We start from the raw sequence: 21,066 nt of genomic DNA, 5'->3' as shown, positions 1-21,066 counted from the left end.
TCATCTCCACAATGCTTGTAACAATGAGATTGAACCATGCTGTGACAAACGACGAAACTTTAAATCTTTTCGTAATGTTCGGGATGGGGGGGGGGGGGGCGTTAAAAGGGCATTGTACCAGTTTTTAATTTTTTTATATGTTGTTCTTTTAATTCTAAAAGACCCAGCAGTGCAAACAGACTCAAAATTTCATAACGATTAAGTCCGTAATTTAATGTTAAAAATGGAACTTTTTAGGTGAGAATTATGCTAATGAGCTGACGAGCCCGGATGTTATGATGTCACAGGTGCTCTCACTATTACTGATTACAAGTTTTGGTGCCATGACAGCTGGTAACGGATGCTGCAAAAGTAGCCATCTTGTGAAGGGCTGCACACTAACCCATTTTTTCTGCCGGTCCGACCTGTCTCTGTCGGACCGGTAAATGCCCCGTTTTACCATTTTTTACAGGTCCGAACAGAAAATTTACCGGTCAACAACGACAACATAAAAAACATTAAATGACTTGCAAACTTATTTTGTTTTTTATGGATGTACCCCCCCTCATGTACATTTTACAGATTAATATTTTTTTCAAAACTTGCATTATTTATTGCACAAGAAATTTAAAAATAAAGACAGGAAAAAATTAGAATGTTTGTTTGTGAATTAGTGTAAAATGATAATGAACAAAATCAGATTGTATCAAATGCGTTTGTGACTTTTTCTAAACATCAGCGCACGAACTTGCTGCATAACCTGCTCTTGGTGGTCAGTTGGATTGCGATGATTTAATGAATTATTTTAGCTGTGATATTTTCTGATGCACGCGATACAAGGGGTTCTTTATTTTTCTCCCGATAATCTCTTCGCATTTGTGCATGCGTTCTTGAAAGGTACACGACATGCAGGGCCGAATTCGCAATCCTTTTTGCGCCCATTTCCACCTCAAATATTAGCGGGATTGTGACGATTTCATAAATTACTTCGGCTGTAATATTTTACGATGCACTCGCCAAAAGGGGTTGAAAATGCGTCCCTTATTTTTTCCCGATAAACTCTTCGAATTTCGTAAGTGCGTTCTTAAAAGATGTACCACACGGCCGAATTCATGATACTTTTTTGCGCCTATTTGCGCCTATACCTCAAATGTCAGCGGGATTGTGACGATTTCATAAATTACTTCGGATGTAATCTTTTGTGATGCACGCACCAGCTAGAATGGTTGAAAATGCGTTCTTTATTTTTCTCCCCATAATCTCTTCTCATTCCGTAAATGCGTTCTTAAAAGATGTACGACACGGCCAAAAATCATGACTCTTTTTGCGCCTATTGTTTCCTCAAACTTCAACGGGATTGCGATGATTTTATGAATTATTATTTGGCTGTAATCTTTATTATGCACGGGCCAAAAGGGGTTGAAAATGTGTCCTGTATTTTTCTCCCTATAATCTCTTCGCATTTCGTACATGCTTATACGACACGGCCGAATTTACGATCCTTTTAGTGCCTATTTCTACATCAAATATCAGTGGGATTGCGATATTTCGTTAATTATTTCGGCTGTAATCTTTTGTGATACATGCACCAGAAGGGTTGAAAATGCGTTCTTTATTTTTCTCCAGAAATCTCTTCACATTTGTGCATGCGTTTTCAAAATTATACACTGCATGCAGGGCCAAATTCGAGATTCTTTTGGCGCCTATTATTGTTTACTCAAATTTCAACGGGATTGCGAAATTTTCATGAATTACTACTCGGCTGTAATCTACATGATGCAAGCGCCAAAAGGGGATGAAAATGTGTCCTTTATTTTTCTCCTGCTAATCTCTTACCATTACGTACATGCGTTCTTAAAAGGTATACGACACGGCCGAATTCACGTTCCTTTTTGCGCCTATTTCTTCCTCAAATATCAGCGGGTTTGTGGCGATTTCATTAATTACTTCGGATGTAATCTTTTGTAATGCACGCACCAGAAGGATAAAAATGTGTTTTTTATTTTTCTCCCGATAATCTCGTCGCATTTGTGCACGCGTTTTGATAACCAACACGGCATGCAGGACTGAATTTAAGATCCTTTTTGCGCCTATTATTTCCTCAAATTTCAACGGGATTGCATTGATTTCATGAATTTTTATTCGGCTGTAATCTGTTATGATGCCATACCAAATGTGTCCTTTATTTTTTTTTCTCCTCTATAATCTCTTCGCATTTTGTACATCAGCTTTTGAAAGGTGTACAACGCGGCCGGCCGAATTCATGATCCTTTTTGGGACGATTTCTACCTCAAATATGTAAGCGGGACTGCGATGATTTCATGATTTTTTTTCTCCCTAGTATTATCTCTTCACATTTTGTGCATGCGTTCTCAAAAAGTACACGGAAGGGCCGATTTCGTGATCCTTTTTGCGCCTATCTTCATTGTGAGATCATTCTGAATGGATGAAAATATTCATTTGTGAAATGACTGTGTAAAATGAAACTGAACGCAATCAGATCCATTTACTGTATCGCTGAATATCGAATATGTTTTTACTTTTCTAAAAATTAGCAAGTAAATTAGTTCTAATATGTCAACTGCCACACTGCTGCGAAGCCGGGATCGGATCGTGAGTAAAATGACCCAGAAATGCGTGCGCTTCTAATTCTAGCAATGCTTCTTGTCTGGCATGACCGCCGATCGCAAGCAAACGCAAAGCAGTTACACTGTACATGCTTTGCATGTATTGCATGGCATGGCAGTGCGTGAGCAGCGCCAATGCGCAAGCTAGCGCGAATAACTGGTCGCTAGTGTGCAGCCCTGTACTAAGTGCATATACATGCATTGATTGGATTTCGTGCGCGTGCACGCATGTGAGCCAAAAAGGTAGCTACATTGTAGCATGCAATGCATGCTATAAAACATAGCCTGTGGACCCGCGCGGCCCGAACACAATTACGACGGGTCGATGAGATGAAAAAAAAACAAACATTTTTAGACTTTTTTTATTCTTTCTCTAGTTTAAAATGGATAATTTTGGGTTTAAAACCATTCACAAATTTGTAGAAGATGAAATTTGTGGAAAAAAATAAACTTGAAAGAGCAAAAAAAAAAAAAGGAAAAAAAAACGCGACCCGAAATTTCTGTGATTTTCGGTCGGTCGCGAAGGGCAAACAAACCATTTTTTTTTTTTTTTTGCCTAATGATCCGGTGATCATGTGCAGCATCAGAAAAATCCCAGAGGCGTCTTTCCTTGTCAATCAACGTGAAATGAGTGAAAAGACATGGTATATGTATATCAAATATGCTCATCATGCTAATACCATTAATGTGTTCCAAATTTAACAGTCAGTGCAGTACATGAACGCACTATCCCTGCAAGCACTATCCTTGCAACGTTTGATGTTACAGAATAAAAAATCCAACCATTAACCCCGGTCGGGTCTGCAATGCTGAAGTGATATGATTTCTTCTCTCCCTGTCTCTCTCCCTCGCATATATATATTCTCTCTTTCCCTCTCTCTCTCTCTCGCATATATATATATATATATTGTAGTTGCTCCGCGTATTGGCAGTACTAGAAATAGCAATAATAATGTCACAACAGAGGAATGCATTTAATGCCAATCTTGATTTTAATTAAAAATCCGAATTTTCGGGGGTCTTCCCCCTTCGTCAGGGATGACAGTGCGAATGAATTTTCACAGACTGTTAATATCACTGTGAAAATTCATTCGTACTGTCAAACCATACAATGCACTATACAATGCATGGATATGATAAACGCACTATGGGTACGGCAATATTGCAGACAGTGGCGTGTATGCATTGCATCGCGCACATGATGTATACCTGATATACAACTCGTGCCAGCTTGCAGGCTCAGGTCGCGATCGCACACTTAAGAGATTTTTCTCCTGTCGCACACATAGAAGTCTATACAATCTGTTGTGGTAGCACAGTGCAGTGGGCATTCTTGCTCGCTGCCCAGCATATCGCTCGCGGAGACAATGCATGGATATGATAAACGCACTGTGGGTACGGCAATATTGCAGAGAGTGGCGTGTATGCATTGCGACCTGTCGCTGTGTTGCATTGCATATCATGATATGTTTTCGGTACACGGGAAGCTACGTACGAATGCCATATTTTATTTCGCACAACTGCAGGATCCTCCGCAGCTCAAGTACGTCATTTAGTTTACTCTCAAGTTGGGTATCATTGTACTCGGACTGTTTAGCAGTGACGGCTGAAAATTTTGTCCATGCCGATCATGCCCTTCCATATATTACACGCACCGCTGTCCATTCGTTTGACTGCATATAGCTGCTGTAAACATACATATTCATAAGATGAGCGGACATGGGGGAAAACCTTGCTTTGCCGACCGCCTATTTTTGAAATTACAAGTGGAAATAAAATGGGTGGTTCTATGGTCCATCAAACCAAGTTTTGGTGATGAAAATAAAAAAGAGGGAGCAAATGAAGACAAAAATATTCTTCTTTCCCCCATAACGTGGGAAAAGAAATAGTAAAGAAAAAAATATGAGGCCCTGAGACCCATGGATTCCCACGGGTGCCTACTTATTAAACCTAATGACTATATATGATCTCCCCCTCCCCAAATAATAATGATTATAATGATGATATAATAATAATAATAATAATAGTAATAATGATAATAATAATATCAATGATAATGATAATAATGTAGTCTGAAGCAGATAAACGGGTGAGGATATGTAAACATACATTTTCATGAGACATGTGCGGACGTGGGGGGGGGGGGAAGGGGGTGGGTTCTATGATCTATCAAATCAAGGTTTGGTGATAAAAACGAAAAGGAGAGAGCAAATAAAGATGAAAATATTTTCTTTCTCTCAGCACAATAGCAACATAAACACTACATTGGGTCTATATACATGTATATGAAAGGGATGGTGCAGTATTGATGGAGGTGAGAACTGAGCTTTTAACTTTTTGCGAGATACCAAGAAAACACTTATGATATAGTACAGAGCATACCATTTTAAGAGGAATACAAAGTTTATTTGATGAATATCGAGTTTTGAATGACTGAAACATCCAAAAACAAAGTAAAACAAAGCAACCGTAATAAAGTGTGGGTCCCACACTTTATTAGAATCGCTCGCTTTTGGATATCTCAGCCATTTCAAAACCAATTTTCATCAAATAAACGTTGAATTCCTCATAGAATTACATGCTCTTTCATATTTCGTAAGAGGTTTCTCATTATCTCACCAAAAAATTTTAGAAACCTGAAATTACTTCTCAACCAAAACTATACGATCCCTTGAAGTAGTCCTGCTCAGCTATACTGTTTTGCTTTTACCGTTTGTGGTAATTTTTCCCTCAATGTTTGTTTTTGGTTTTTTCGTTCTGGGGGTTGAAATGTGTGTTTGTGTGTGTGTGTGTGGGGGGGGGGGGAGGTCATGGATAGAAGAGAGCACAATTAATGAAAGAATGAGAAAACTTTTCTTTTTATTTCATCAATACAAATGTGCAAAATCGTATAAATGAGAGAAAAAAAAAGTCCGAGTCACATGAACGGGTGGTTTAATGAATAGTCAGATTTTGTCTATATAGACACTTATGGAGAGGGAATCAAAGAAGATCAGAAAGAAAGAAAGAAAGAAAGAAAGAGAAAGAGAGAGGAAAAACGATAAATGATCTATCAAATGTATTTCAAGAACAAGTCATAAACCTTAGATGAGATTGTCATAGGATGGAGGGAGCACAGACAGGTTTTTCAAATGAAAACGTGGAAAAAGAAATATAAATGATGATATAACCAATTTGCATCTTTTTAATGAACCGAAACCGGTGTCTTTGTGTGTGTTTATGTGTGTGTAATGATCGATCAAACAAGGGTACCAACGTCATTAATGGACAACAAGTCGCTTAGAAGGGATTGTCATTTGGTGGGAAAATCATTTTCTTTTTTTTTTTAAATGATAATGTAAAATAAATATGAAACACGGCATACAATGTAAGCTACTTCCCAGCTTTGTGAGGAAGAGAAAAGATACATGTGCATGGGGGCCAGAGAGGACTCATTTATAGTTTCTCTTTTTTTTGTTTTTTTTTCAAAGGGCGGGGAGACTGAGGGTACTATGGGTGAGGGGAAGATATGCAGGGTGAATGTCAGTGTATATCGTAGCCTGAGCAGCTTCGGGGTAATGTAATTGATAACTTGCCCACGAGATTAATGATAATCTTGTTTACCGGTGAAAACAGTAACGTTTCACTCTCACCATATATCTCAATTTGCTACACTCACTATAAGCATACACGTTCCAAAAACTTACATCCCATGTTCATCATCCCTGGATCGTGACAGGTGGCATCCATTGTCACACTCTCTTCCTGTCACTGAGAAGCTCCATAGCAAGTTATTAAGACAATCCTTTGTTCGTTGCCCCTCCCGCTTGCCGAGGTTTCTATTGTTCATCAACAAAAGTTCGCCGCGATTCAAATTGTCCTCATCGCACATCGCGAAGTGACATCATAATTGCGTCATCGGAGACAATGAGGTCTTAATCTTTTACAGGCGGATGGTTTCAAGAGATGCCTTCGAATTCTTTCGTGGATAGGAGATTGGTCCTGAAAAGAACTTTCTCTATCTCAACGTTTTGGTAAGCATGTCCTTATTATCCTTCTTTCAAATTTGCTGAAACAACCTGTGACGGGGACAGACATGCAGTTCTGTCTCTTTACTTTAACGTTAGCTGTAAACGTTAGCTAATGTGTTTTTTGTTTTTCATACACGTATATGTTTACGACAAAAGGCAAAATGAAACGAAAGTGATGCTAATAAATCATTCTGTTAGTGTTAATGAAGGTTTGAACGTGTCTAAGTTAATTTGTGTCCACAATATCTACTCTAGACCAAAGTCCACAATCTTTACTCTTCATCTAAACCAACACGATATTCACGGAACCTCGCGAAAATATTAACGGCAACGGACCCCGTATTCTATACATGTAGTCTCAAGCACTAACATTAGCTAATGTTATATTGAAGCGTGTCAACTTGTTCTAGAGCATGCACAACAAAATATTTTTACAAGCATAAACACTGGCATCTCGAGATTTTGTCTGCTTTTATGCCTTATACCAAAACCTTGAAAAGTGAATGTAATTGCAGAATAGAACCTATTGTATTAAACAGAAGACTCGCTGGATACCCGGTACAGACAATGCAGTTCTGTCTCTCTATATAACATTAGCTAATGTTGTTTTTGTTTTTCATACATATGCCATTAGCTATGTTTAAGAGAAAAGGCCAAAAGAAATATAAAGTGATGGTAACAAAGTATTATGTTAATGAACTTTTGAACGTGTGTAAGTTACATGATGTGTATACACAAAATCAAACCAAAGTTCACAATCTTTACCCTTCATCTCATATCCAACACGATATTCACGAAACCTTGCGAAAATAACAACACACCCCATATTCTCTACTCTCTTAGATGTGAAAGCACTAACGTTAGCAAACGTTAATTCTATACTGAAACATGTCAACTTGTTCTAGAGCATGCATAATGAAATATTTTTACAAGTATCAACATTTGCATTTTGCGATTTTGTCTACCTTTATACATGAAACCAAAACCTTGTCCGTAAAGCGAATGTAATTGCAGAATACAGACCATTGTATAACACAGAGAAAACTCGCTGGGTACCCGGTACAGATCTACGTGCAGTTCTGTCTCTCTAATCTAATGATACAGATCTACGTGCAGTTCTGTCTCTCTAATCTAATGATATAGCTAACGTTAGCTATTGTGATTTTGTTTTTCATACATGGAATTAACTATACGTTTAAGAGAAAAGGCAAAATGAAATTAAAGGGATGCTAATAAATCATTGTTAATGAACGTTTGAACGTGTGTAAGTTATATGTATGTGCAAATATAAGACCAAAGTTCACAATCTTTACGCTTCATTTGCGTATCCAACACGATATTCACGGAACCTCGCGAAAATGATGGCAACTCACCCCGTATCCTCATGCAAGTCTCAAGCACTAACGTTTAAGCTAATGTTAATGTTATATTGAAGCGTTTTAACTTGTTCTATAAGAGCACGCATAATGAAATATTTTTAAAAGTTCCGAAATTGGCATTTTGCGATTTTGTCTACTTTTATGCATGATATCAAATCCTTGTAAAGCGAATGTAATTGGAGAATACAGCCCATTGTATTACACATAGAAAACTCGCTGGGTATAGTACCCGGTATATCAGAAGTGCAGTTCTGTCTCTCTACTCTAACGTTAGCTAACGTTAGCTATTGTGGTTTTTGCTTTTCATACATGCTATTAACAGAGTTTAAGAGAAAAGGCAAAATGAAACTAGACTTAGAATTTGTCAACACTAACAAATTAGGTGATCTATTCGGAAATCAATGATTTGAGTCCTGACCCCAATAGGCATGCCCATACCGGTTTAATTTGTGTTGAGGGGACATTGGCCTTGTGATGTTTGGATTCCCATTTAGAAAAGGGAGTCAGACCTGCCATCTTTGGTACCGAATTCCGCATACACTAACGAAGATACAGAATGAAGTATATTTGACCTTTGACCCCACTTTGCACACCCAAGATGGCATCTGAGCAAAAAGTGGTTATTTTGTGAAATGATTCTTGTAACATGGTCTTTGTGTGTGCAAAATATGGGAAAAATAGGACAAGTATTCACCAAGATACAGGATGAAACATTTATGACATTTGACCCTAATTTACATACCCAAGATGGTGTCCGATCAAGTAGTTGTTATTTTATGAAATAATGAACGTGACATGACCTAAACATGTGCAAAATATGGGGGTGATAGGGGCTGTTTTCCTTGAGTTATTGCAAAGAAAGTTGCAGAAAGAAAGAAATATCTTAATACATCCAAGATAAGCTTTACACGTAATTTCAACCAAGTTTTTTAATGTGATCCCGACATCGTATGAAAGGAACGGAAGTCACATTGTCGATAGCGCAAAGTCTCAGCTACAACATATTAAAATCTGGGAGAAATTCACCAAAGTGTAAGTGAGCTAGTGGTCGATAAAGACAGTCATGTCAATTTTCACATATAGAAAAATTCCCTCCCAGAGATAACACGTCACAACGAAGATACACAAAGAAGTACATATGACCTTTGACCCCACTTTGCACAGACAAGATGGCATCTGAGCAAAAAGTGGTTATTTTGTGAAATGATTCTTGTAACATGGTCTTTGTGTGTGCAAAATATGGGAAAGATAGGACATTTATTCACCAAGATACAGGATGAAACATTTATGACCTTTGACCCTAATTTACATACCCAAGATGGTGTGCGATCAAGTAGTTGTCATTTTATGAAATAATGTACGTGACATGAACTAAGCATGTGCAAAATATGGGGGTGATAGGGGCTGTTTTTCTTGAGTTATTGCAAAGAAAGTTTCAGAAAGAAAGAAATATCTCAATACATCGAAGATAAGCTTTAATTTCAACCAAGTTTTTCGACGTGATGCCGACGTCGCATGAAAAAACGGAGGGCACACTTCTGACAGCCCAAAGTCTCAGCTACAACATATTAAAATATGGGAGAAATTCACCAAAGCATAAGTGAGCTAGTGCTCGAAAAAGATAGTCATGTCAATTGTCATTTCCAAAAAAACTGCACTCCCATAGAGACAACACGTAAACTGGTCAAATTTGACAAGATTACTTTCAATCCATTTTTACGAGGTGATGCCGAAGTCCAATCAAAATTTTGTACCTATTATTATGAAAGAGCATTTAATAAGCTACAACATACTGAAATCTGGATGAAAATCGGCAAAGGATAAGTGAGATACGCTCGAGTGAACTTGAAATTTGATGACGTCATTTTGAAAATTTACTTTTTTTAATTTATTAAGAAATTTGATATCTTTAAATCATTTTTCCAGCATCGCCAACCCATGTAATGACATGCACAACTCATCAGCTTTCAGAATATGTAAAGAAAATGGGGGGTCACCGTCCATCCTGACGAGTAAAATCGGATTTAAAATTGGCGTTTTTTTGGCATAGTTGCACTGTATATCGCCATTGACGCGAGCGCGGAATTTCAACTTTGACGGGCCCGTATGACGTCATATTGAGTCAGATTGACTTGAAACTTGGTATCCAGATATTCCTTGACATTTCAGATATCTGATCAAAGTGAAAAAAACGGGAAATTTCTATTGCATATGAGCTGTGCGTGCGTATATGCGCGCGCGCTACGCGTCCGTCCAATTTTTTCAAATTTTCAAAAAATGCTCCAAATGATCTGAAATGTGTGCAAAAAAATTTTGAGCTCGATTGGAGCATACAAATATTTCAACGTGCGTACGCGAACGTTTTAAGAGCAGGTATGAATTTTGAGAATATGAGTAAAATGTGCATAACTTGAAATATATATGACGTAAATTTCATTGAAAAATTCCATTCCATTAGTGAGATATGATTGAGAATGTGTTTTCATATAATGATGTCATAGTGTCGTCACGGTCGACTGATCACAATGATACATTAGATTTGTTGTCTTTGGGACATGATACATACATGGTATAAGTTAGAAATTGATAGGCAGAGGACTTTCTGAGCTGACGTCTGCACAACTTTTGAGGAGAAAGAAGAAAAAGAACTAGACTCGGAATTTGTCAAGACTGACAAATTAGGTGATCCGATTTTTTTAAAATCAATGATTAGAGTCCTAATCGCAATAGGCATGATCATATAGGTTTTATCTGTGTTTAGAGACATTGGCCGTGTGATATTTGGGTTCTCATTTAGAAAAGAGGGTCAGGTCTGCCATCTTTGGTACCAAGTTCGGTATACACTATAACGAAGATACAGAATGAAGTATATTTGACCATTGACCCAACTTTGCACAGCCAAGATGGCATCACATTCTGAGCAAAAAGTGGTTATTTTGTGAAATGATTCTTGTAACATGGTCTTTGCGTGTGCAAAATATGGGAAAGATAGGACATGTATTCACCAAGATACAGGTTGAAACATTTATGACCTTTGACCCTAATTTACATACCCAAGATGGTGTCTGGTCAAGTCACTTTGTAGTTGTTATTTTATGAAATAATGTACGTGACATGAACTAAACATGTGCACAATATTGGGATATAGGGGCTGTTTTTCTTGAGTTATTGCAAAGAAAGTTGCAGAAAGAAAGAAATATCTTAATACATCGAAGATAAGCTTAAATTTCAACCACGTATTTTGACGTAATGCCGACACCATATTAAAAACAAAGGGAACACTAGCGATAGCGCGGAGTCTCAGCTACAACATATTAAAATCTGGGAGAAATTCACCCAAGGGTAAGTGAGCTAGTGCTCGATAAAGACAATCATGTCAATTTTCACATCTAGAAAAATTCCCTCCCATAGAGATAACACGTCATAACGAAGATAAAGAAAGAAGTACATATGACCTTTGACCCCGATCTGCACAGACAAGATGGCATCTGAGCAAAAAGTGGTTATTTTGTGAAATGATCATGTGCAAAATATGGGGCTGATAGGGCTTGTTTTTCTTGAGTTATTGCACATAAAGTTGCAAAAAGAAAGGAATATGAAAATACATCAAAGATAACCTTTAATTTCAACCAAGTTTTTGGACGTGATTCCGACACCGTATGAAAAAATGGAGGGCACACTTAAGATAGCCCAAACTCTCAGCTACAACATATCAAAATCTTGGAGAAATTCACCAAAGCAAAACTGAGCTAGTGCTCGAAAAAGATAGTCATGTCAATTTTCATTTCCATAAAAACTGCACTCCCATAGAGATAACACATAAACTGGTCAAATTTGACAAGATTACTTTCAATCAATTTTTACGAGGTGATGACGTCATTCAATCAAAATGTTGTTATTATATTAATGAAAGAGCATTTAATAAGCTACAACATACTGAAATCTGGGTGAAAATTGGCAAGGGATAAGTGAGATATGCTCGAGTGAACTTGAAATTTGATGACGTCATTTTGAAAATTAACTTTTTTTACTTTATTAAGAAATTTGATATCTTTTGATCATTTTTCCAGCATCGCCAACCCATGAAATGACATGTACAACTCATCAGCTTTCAGAATATGTAAAGAAAATTGGAAGTCACCGTCCATTCTGACGAGTAAAATCAGATTTAAAGGGAAGATAAACCCCAAGAACAATGTGGATTGAGTGAAAGCAGCAACATTAGTAGAACACATCAGTGAAAGTTTGCAGAAAATCGGACAATCGATGCAAAAGTTATGAATTTTTAAAGTTTCGGTGTTGGAACCGCTGGATGAGGAGACTACTAGAGGTTATGACGTATGAGTGGACTACAATATCAAGAAAATATAAAGAAAATACTACAAAAATCCATTTTTCATGAAAATTACAAATTCCATCAACTTGATATTGACATATGTTAAGGGTAGCAATTATTCCCCCTGCTTTCTGAAAGCGGTTGGTCCACTGCTCTTTCATAATTCTAGAAAAGTGAAAGAAATTTCGGACGTTATATAGCTGATTCGAAAACGAAGTTTCTTACCACGAATATGATAATTCCTTTACAGATAAACGACCCACCTTTTTTCCATTTTCGGATGAATGAACCATCTGAATATTTTTTTTTTTCCGGAATGATGAATATCGTGCAAAGAAGTAAACGATGTCACGTTCAGAAATAAACCCATATTCCCGTCACGTCACAGGAAAAGATTCGGCGTTTTCAATTTTCTTCTAGCCAAAAATGATATAAGTTTCATACCATGCACGTAATTCATTCTCACATTTACGAACCTTCAGAATAATGCCACAAATGGTATTAACGAGCCCTAATACAATTTTGGATTAACAAATTTATTAGTTAAGGCATATCAAATTTGCGTGTTTTGCGGGTTCTGCAAAAAGAACCATCGGATTTACGAACCTTATTCTTCTTTCGGAATAATGAACATAAGGCAAAGGAAATAACGATGCCATAATAAGAATTCAACTTATTTTCTTGCCTCAAAGATTTTCAATACTTATTTTCCGAACTACTAACTCCCAATGTCAGACTAAAAATCCGAAAATTGAATAAGCTTTGCTTTCTGATGTTTTGTTAATCCCAGAAAATAAAAGGAACAAGTTGTGTCATTCGTTTTCAGAGTAACGTAATTAATTTCATATCCCGATAAATGCACCTTTAGAATCACAAAATTCGTGCGGTTTCGGAATAATGAATCGTATTTATTTTTCACATTAACGAATATCAATCACGGCAATCACGGCCTGTCACATTTGCCTATCTCGTCTCACAGCGTTGTTTCACGTCCGTCCCGTTTTGTCCGTGATGGCCTGAAATGTGACTGCCGTGGTTGCCGGGAACATGGTGTAAACGCGGCTTTTAGCTTTACACAACCCAATTCCACATCTCCAAGAGCCTGAAATGCTCAAAAGCGAGATTCTCTTTGCAGGTCGACTTGAGAATGGACAGGTTGGTATTCCTCCTGTGCGGAAGCAGTCAAGCTGTAGGCCTATACATGTATCCCCTTTCCATGGTCAACTACATGTGCCATCAAACAATGAAAGTATCGATCGGGCACCAGGTACACATAGTCATGAATAGACATTGCGCTAATGGGCTCACAAACTCTTTTGTTGTACACATGAATATTGTCACTGGAGGCAGGTATCTACTGAGCTGAGCCTCTATCGCTGTGTACATCTTCATTCAAGTTTTATTGCGAAACAAGCACACGCGGATTAGTAACGGCATTGCACAAAACCCAAATCTCTTGAGAGATTTTGAAAGAGCGGGATCTGAAACCTGGACCCGTTTCTAGACACTGTACGTTTTAAATTTGATTTGAAAAAACAAACGCATATTCCCCAAAGTGCATGCAACTTTGCGATTTAAATGCAAGTGCGTTGCTGTGAAGATATGCGTGTGAATTCGTATGATTCTGTCGAGATAATTTTTCAGTGCCGACTGAGTTGAAATAGGATGTGTGATTTTCCTTCCCTAAGTCGCCATGTTTTTATTTGTTTTGTTTAAATTTCTATTGCCATACTCTGAAAATGAATTGTTCTCGCGCTCCGATTCGCAACATTACTGCTCTGTACGGCGCGGGCCAGTCTGAAATAAAAAGAAGAAGAAAAATTTGTTTATCCGGAAACGACATCTTTCGGATTACTAACCTTCGTAAAGATGAATATCTTTCCATCGTCGGACTTATTTAACTTTGGACTGAGATTTAAACCTTCGGAATAGCGAACTGCAGTAACAATAATTTGCTACTATTTTTTCACTGACATTTCGTGAAGCACGATGCGTTTCGGTAGTTTGAAACGTGTAAATGTTGCGATGTCTTTCCCCTGCTAGTGCAGACTAAGTTTGGTCACGGCGAAAGTTCCGTTACGAAATAAAAAAATATGATTCAAGTCTTTTCAACAAAAGCACGCTTCGGTATAGATTTTTATGCGTTTAAATGCAGTTTCTAGTTTCATACAGAAACCGCAAGTCTTTTCTGCAACACTCTTGCGTTTTAAATACAGCGTTGCTTGTGATTTGATGGACTTGCATTTAACTTAAAATTGCGTTTAAACGCAATTGAGTTTAAGTTTCTTACAATTTTCTAGTGTCGGATGATTATCAAACGCAAGTCTTTTCAGCATTCCGTGTGATTTGATGGACTTGCATTTGATTTTTGGGGTTGCGTTTAATTTTTAATTTTGCGTACGAAGTAAAAAATAATGCAGGTCTTTTCAACAATAACTCACTTCCGTAGATGCTTAGAGATGCGCTTAAACGCAGTTTCTTATAATTTCGTACAAAAACTGCATGTCTTCTCGGCAATGCTCTTGCGTTTAAATACAGCGTCGCGTGTGATTTGATGGACTTGCATTTGATTTATAGAATCGCGTTGAAATGCAACTGAGTTTTGAAGAAGTTCCCTACAATTTTCAAGTTCAGTTCGTATGATTATCAAACGCAAGTCTATTCAGCGTTCCGCGTGATCACAAGGACTTGCAATTGCATTTGATTTTCAGAGCTGCGTTTAATTTTGCGTACGAAAAAACAAACAAAATAATGCAAGACTTTTCAACAATAATGCACCTCCGTAGATGTTAAGAGATGCTTTTAACCACAGTTTCTTACGAAAACCACAAGTCTTCCCTGCAACGCTCTTGCGTTTGAATACAGCGTTGCGCGTGATTTGATGGCCTTCATTTGATTTTAAGAGTTGCGTTTCAACACAATTGAGTTTCAGGTTTGTACAACTATTTTCTAGTTTCATATGATTATCAAACGCAAGCCTTTTCAGCAACGCACTTGCGTTTATGTGCAAAGTTGCTCGTGATTTGATACACCTGCATTTAATTTTCAGTTGCATTATAATGTGCGTTTTGAGAATAACGAGCAGGAGAAAAGGGCGAAAGTGAACTGCTTTGGGTAGGCAACTACATGTAATTCTCCAAAGAATGTAAATGAATGTATGCCCTTTCATTTCTGGCGTACAAGACAATGGACGCATGGCGCGAACGCTAGGTAAACCACGCCGCAACACTAGCGAATTACCGACTCGCGGGAAAACAATTCTTTTTCACAGAATGGCGATAAGATTTTGAGCGAAAAAAAAAATTATATCGACTTAGACGGGGGAATAAACACGTATTTCAGCTCAGTTGGCACTAAAAAATGTTGACTAAGACGAAGAAATTTTCAAGGAATAACAAAGGCAAAAATCGGGACTTTTTTATCGTGTCGACTTTACTGTACTATAGCTCCATAGTTTCAGCAGATCCGCCAGATGTGTATGTACCTCCCTGGTTTCAGGCAGGCAGCTCTCATCAGCTAGCTCTCGCCAACTCCAGCACGTGTCTCCATCAGCATGCACGTATTATACAGCACAGGGTTACTATACATAGCCCCTGTTCCCAGGCCCCATGCAATTGACACGATGTTTACGACCCATTCAGCGCGTACGCAAATTCCTTTACCCTGCGGTTTTGCCTGGCGGCAAACCTGCTCTGAAGTTCCTGGAAATTTCCACCAGCCTGTTGCCGGGCTGGCACGGCCATGGGTGTCAAGTTTCCGTCAATCTACCTAGCTATTGTGAATGTTTTTCTTAATACACTTGTCACCTCATTACACACATTTTGCTTCACCTGAGAAGCTGCTTACAAGAGTGGTCTTACGCTCATGTAAGGGGAATAAATACTATTTCGGATATACTTTTTGATTACGCCTCTCATCGACGCAAATTAAGGTAATCACAGCGTTACTAACGCGTAATAGTGCGATGCCTTTGGTGGTTTCATTTGTTTGCTAGTTTGTCCGTTTTTTAAGCTTCCATGAAATCAACTGTGTAAGTGTTCAGCACAAGACAAAGGGAAGACTTAATCCGGGCGTTCCTGAACGCTGGCTACATGGAGCGATGGCTTCGTGGTCGATTGGGTGCAGTGAAGTTGGCGCTATTGTGTTCGAAACAAAGGCACTAAACAAAAGACTTTTAAGCTGGCGTTCCCGAACGCGGACGGCATGGGCGGACGGCATGGGCGCATGCCAAGCTCGAGCCAAGCTGGCTACTTAACAGATAAGGCGGCATGCCGGACGCGGGCGAACACTCGTGATAGTAAATCTGTCACGCCTAAATGTATCTGCACTAGCACTCAACATATCGTGAGTTGCGAGCAGTGTTTACGAGCGCGAGCTGGTAGCTGTGTCTTTTCCATGAAAATTACAGCCGAATCTTCGATTTTCCAAATACCTGGTGAGCGTGATGTATTTATGAGATGATAATAAAATTTTTTTTGCCGATCTAAGTCTGTGAATTAGACGTAATCGAGGACAGTGATGTACCTCACCCTTCACGTCCTTATCGTCGGCGTAGGGACAGTGGTGCATCCCCTTACACTGCGTTGTAAATTATGTCAGCCTTCCGTGTGTCTCCGGAGCTCCGAGGAGGACCATAACTGTAAAATGAATCTCCGAACAGATGGATTTCTCCATCTAACATTAGTCCACACTACTCCTATGAGCAAACATAAGCTGATATCGATAGCTAACGTTTTAGCTATCGATATCTTAGTTATCGATAGCTAACGTTAGCTGACTTCCCGCCGATTCCGTTAGCTAACGATACTCTCTGTTAGCTAACGTTAAAAGTGGAATTTTATTGTGACAGATACTGTATATAGGCGGCACAATGTGCCCCCCCCCCCCCCCCCCGGGCTTTATGGGGTTAAACTGGTATCACTAACCTGTGTATTCACCAAGGCGCTCATCATCCTCGAGGGTGGGGTGGTCAAATTCACTTCGACAGAAGAGAAGCTTTGCATCAGGGTGAGGCATAAGCAAAAGGCCCAAAGCCTTCAAGAGTGTATTGTTGTGCCATTGGTCCCCCTTCTTGTCGACGCGCTTCAGGTTGGCATGATGGCGACAGTAGCTGGGATAGCTGACAATCATCACCTTTTGCTCTCCTGGGGTCCTGCTGCAACCTTTGCATTAAAAAACAACAAGAAGAGACTTACATACACAGGGGGTCTAGTGCTAACCTGAGTGTCACAAGTTTAAATTTCACATTCTTGCAGATAATTATCTAAGAAGAACATACCAAACCAGAGGGAGGGCCATGGTGCACATTTTAAAGGCATAATTTACCATTTGCAGATGAAACAAAAACCCAGCATTAGTGCTTCAAAATAGTTTTAAAATGTGAGTTAGGGATAGAAACGACCAATGTAAAATTTGAACCAGTATAATTGATGTTAAGCATTGTTTAATATACAACATGTGAACAATAGTTATAACAAGCAAAAGTAGAAATTACGCGGTGCGTAATATATGTCCCCGCCGGAAGTAGCATTTTGAAGCAAAATGTACAATTTAGGTCAAAAATCAAGGTCAAAGAAGTCAAAGGTCAAAATTCTGTGTAGAAGTTTTGAAGCCCTCACCTAGTGCCATCACATAAAGCAAATGGAATCAAAATCGGGTTAGAAATAGCGAAGGAGAAGCATTTTGTAGCAAAATGTACAATACAGGTCAAAAATCAAGGTCAAAGGTCAAAATTCTGTGGAGAAGTTTTGAAGCCCTCACCTAGTGCCATCACATAAAGCAAACGGAATCAAAATCGGGTTAGAAATGGCGAAGGAGTAGCATTTTGTAGCAAAATGTACAATATAGGTAAAAAATCAAGGTCAAAGGTCAAAATTTTGTGTAGAAGTTTGAAGCCCTCACCTAGTGCCATCACATAAAGCAAACAGAATCGAAATCGGGTTAGAAATGGCGAAGGAGTAGCATTTTGTAGCAAAATGTACAATATAGGTCAAAGGTCACAACTGAAATTCTGTGTAGAAGTTTCAAAGCTCCCATGTAGTGCTATCATATGAAGCAAACAGAATCAAAATTGGCTCATAAATGACAGAGAAGTAGCAAATTGAACATTTTGATCACACACGGACGCACACACACACAGACACACACACGTACGGAGCCCGTCTCATAGTCCCCTGCTCGAACTCGTTCAGCGGGGACAATAAAAATGTTTCCAGACTAAACTGTCTACAGTTATGGTTTAATGAGAAAAATAGTGATATCTCCTTATATTTTATGCTTTATTGCAAAAATTTTCATATGGCAAGCTGTTTTGTGATACAACTGACCTACACATATGCATCAAAAGTGATATCTTGAAAATTTTTAAATCACTTCTCCCAAAGGTAAACAGGAGTTTTATAGAATGGAGATTCTATCACCCTCGGGATGCTCACTGCCAAGTTTAGCAAAAATCCATTCTGGAGTTTTCAAGAAGAAAATGAGACAACGAATGAGCGCAATGCCTCACTTGAGTCTTTGACTCAGGTGAGTTACAAAGAAATAGTGCAGAGCTTCATATATTTTTTATACTATTTGGCATTACACAACACATGTATGGAATCTTGCCATCTGATTGGATGAATGCGGGTCACATGACATTCAGAGGAATCAGCTATCCAACGCTCACTCTCAATGGCAGTGCAATAGTCGACTATTGAACGGTACAAGCGAGCCGGCAGTGCAATAGACCCTAGGACACACTGAACTTGTGTATCGTACACTAGCTAGCTGGCATTGATGGCATACGCGCACCCGTAGGGTTTGCACCCGTAGGGTTTGCGCTGCGCCAGCACGCAACCGGTTCACCACCACCGTACCAGTCCACCGTTATACACGCACGGCCATGCCACTACGTTATCATGGCTACGTAAACCTACTTGTACCTCTTCTCACCCGAGCTTTGTTCTCGTCTCTGATGAGGATCTCCGCGCATTGCTAATCATGAGTGAAGTGCAGCAGCAAATACTAAGAAAGTGGTCAAATACAGTATGCTTTAAATAGTGGTAAGCAAACTCTCTAGCCCTATATATATAGGGTTTAGTTAGACCTTTTTTTCAAGACCTACAACAGATCGAGCCATCCAGTGCCAGTACGCTACGTATAGCTATAGTAGGCATAACGTTTAATAGGAGTAGGCTTTCGCATAGTTCTCGACCTACTTATTTAGGGTTAAAGCATATCTACCTTGGTCTAGACTGCCTGCCTGCCCAACATCACGTTGATTCCTATATGCCCCCTTCACACGATGTGTGGCGGGGGTATAAATATAACATTCTTGAATTAAAAAAAGAAAAGAAAAAGAAAATGACCACGTCAGGATAACAAAAGCGCCCGCACGAACATGCATTATATTCTAGATGGGAATAAGGTCTTGATGCGAATGATTGTCTCATTAAAGGGATTGTATTAGTTGAGGTTGAGTTAGCCAATTGTTTTAATCAATATTTCATTGATAAAATTGTGGCAATCCAACGGAGTTTCCCAACTTGTTGTGAACAGCCAAATGACATTGTATGTGAAGTCAAGTCAGAATTGAGTGAGTTTCAGTCTGTCACTGTTAATGAGAATCAGAAAAGCTTATTAAGAACTCACCTAACAAATCATGTGAACTTGATCCAATCCCAACAGATTTGGTTAAGAAGTGTGGCAGAGTTTTAGCACCCGTTATCACAAGAATCATAAATGCTAGCCTGAGCTTAGGTGTAGTTCCACAGGTGTGTAAAAAAGCAGTTATTCATCCAACTTTGAAAAAAGCAGGCTTAGATCAGGAGTGTTTAAAAAATTACCGTCCAATTTCAAATTTACCTTATTTAAGTCAATTGCTTGAAAAGGTTGTTTTCTCACAACTGACAATGTACAGTACCAGTCACCACTAAGTATTACACGTTTACACGTTTCGGGTCCGCTCACCCGTTTCGCGTGAGCGAATCGAGTGGAAGTGAACTTCACACGATTCGCTCGCACAGGCCCGCCCGCAGAGGGAAACGTGTAGCGTTCAGAACTTCACGATTCAGTGCCGATGTCCGAGCGAGGGATACGCGTACTTTTCTTTTACACGTTTCGGGCGTGTTGCATGCGTGTGCACATTGTGCGCGCTGATCGAATACAGACAGCGCTATGTTGAGCAGATGACGTTCGAGCATGGATGGATAGCCGTAGCATGCTACGGCACACCGCAAAGATACTACATTGTAGTTCGTTAGATATACCACTAATCAGGGAGGTGGAAAGAGACCATATCGTCCTGCTGCCACGTGCCGGAAAATTCTTCGTGCACAATATACAAAGTTATACACTAGTACAGCATGCACAGCTGCCTAAACAGCACTATCATCGTCGACTCGCAATGGTCGTCAAATTTGTACTCTTTATAGTCATGGGCGCAGTCAATGGAATCTGGCAAGCAAAAATTTCGAAGCCACCTTTTTCCCCACAGCCAACATTTTCCTCAAACATTGAACCCATGAAATCACGCATACGCAAGCCTAAAACTAACGCTGACGGTCTAACGTTAGCGATGTCACGATTTCAACAACTGTCAGACACTTACTCAATTCAGGAAGGTGCAAAAGTCCATTTATATTCCAATACACAACGTGTGTCTCGCCAAATAACTGGTGGTAGTGTGTGGTGACAAAGCCGAGTACTAGTATTTCGGCAGTAAAAGTAGCAGCAGCAGAAGAAAATGTCTACCA

General features: G+C 39.0%; 1 protein-coding gene across 2 annotated transcripts in view; it reads right to left on the bottom strand.

Moving 5' to 3' along the window:
• The window catches only part of LOC140241639 (uncharacterized), a 214,646-nt gene that overhangs the window by 91,776 nt on the left and 101,804 nt on the right, over positions 1–21,066 (bottom strand). For both annotated transcript variants that reach the window (XM_072321378.1, XM_072321379.1), the window contains exon 4: positions 17,257–17,493. In XM_072321378.1, the coding sequence (XP_072177479.1) occupies positions 17,257–17,493 (237 nt within the window). The remainder of the gene's footprint in view (positions 1–17,256; positions 17,494–21,066) is intronic.

Source organism: Diadema setosum, chromosome 18, assembly GCF_964275005.1.
Source record: "Diadema setosum chromosome 18, eeDiaSeto1, whole genome shotgun sequence".
In the NCBI taxonomy this organism is placed as follows: domain Eukaryota; kingdom Metazoa; phylum Echinodermata; class Echinoidea; order Diadematoida; family Diadematidae; genus Diadema; species Diadema setosum.
The sequence above is the reverse complement of the archived record's forward strand: the minus strand, read 5'-3'. Positions and strand labels throughout refer to the sequence as shown.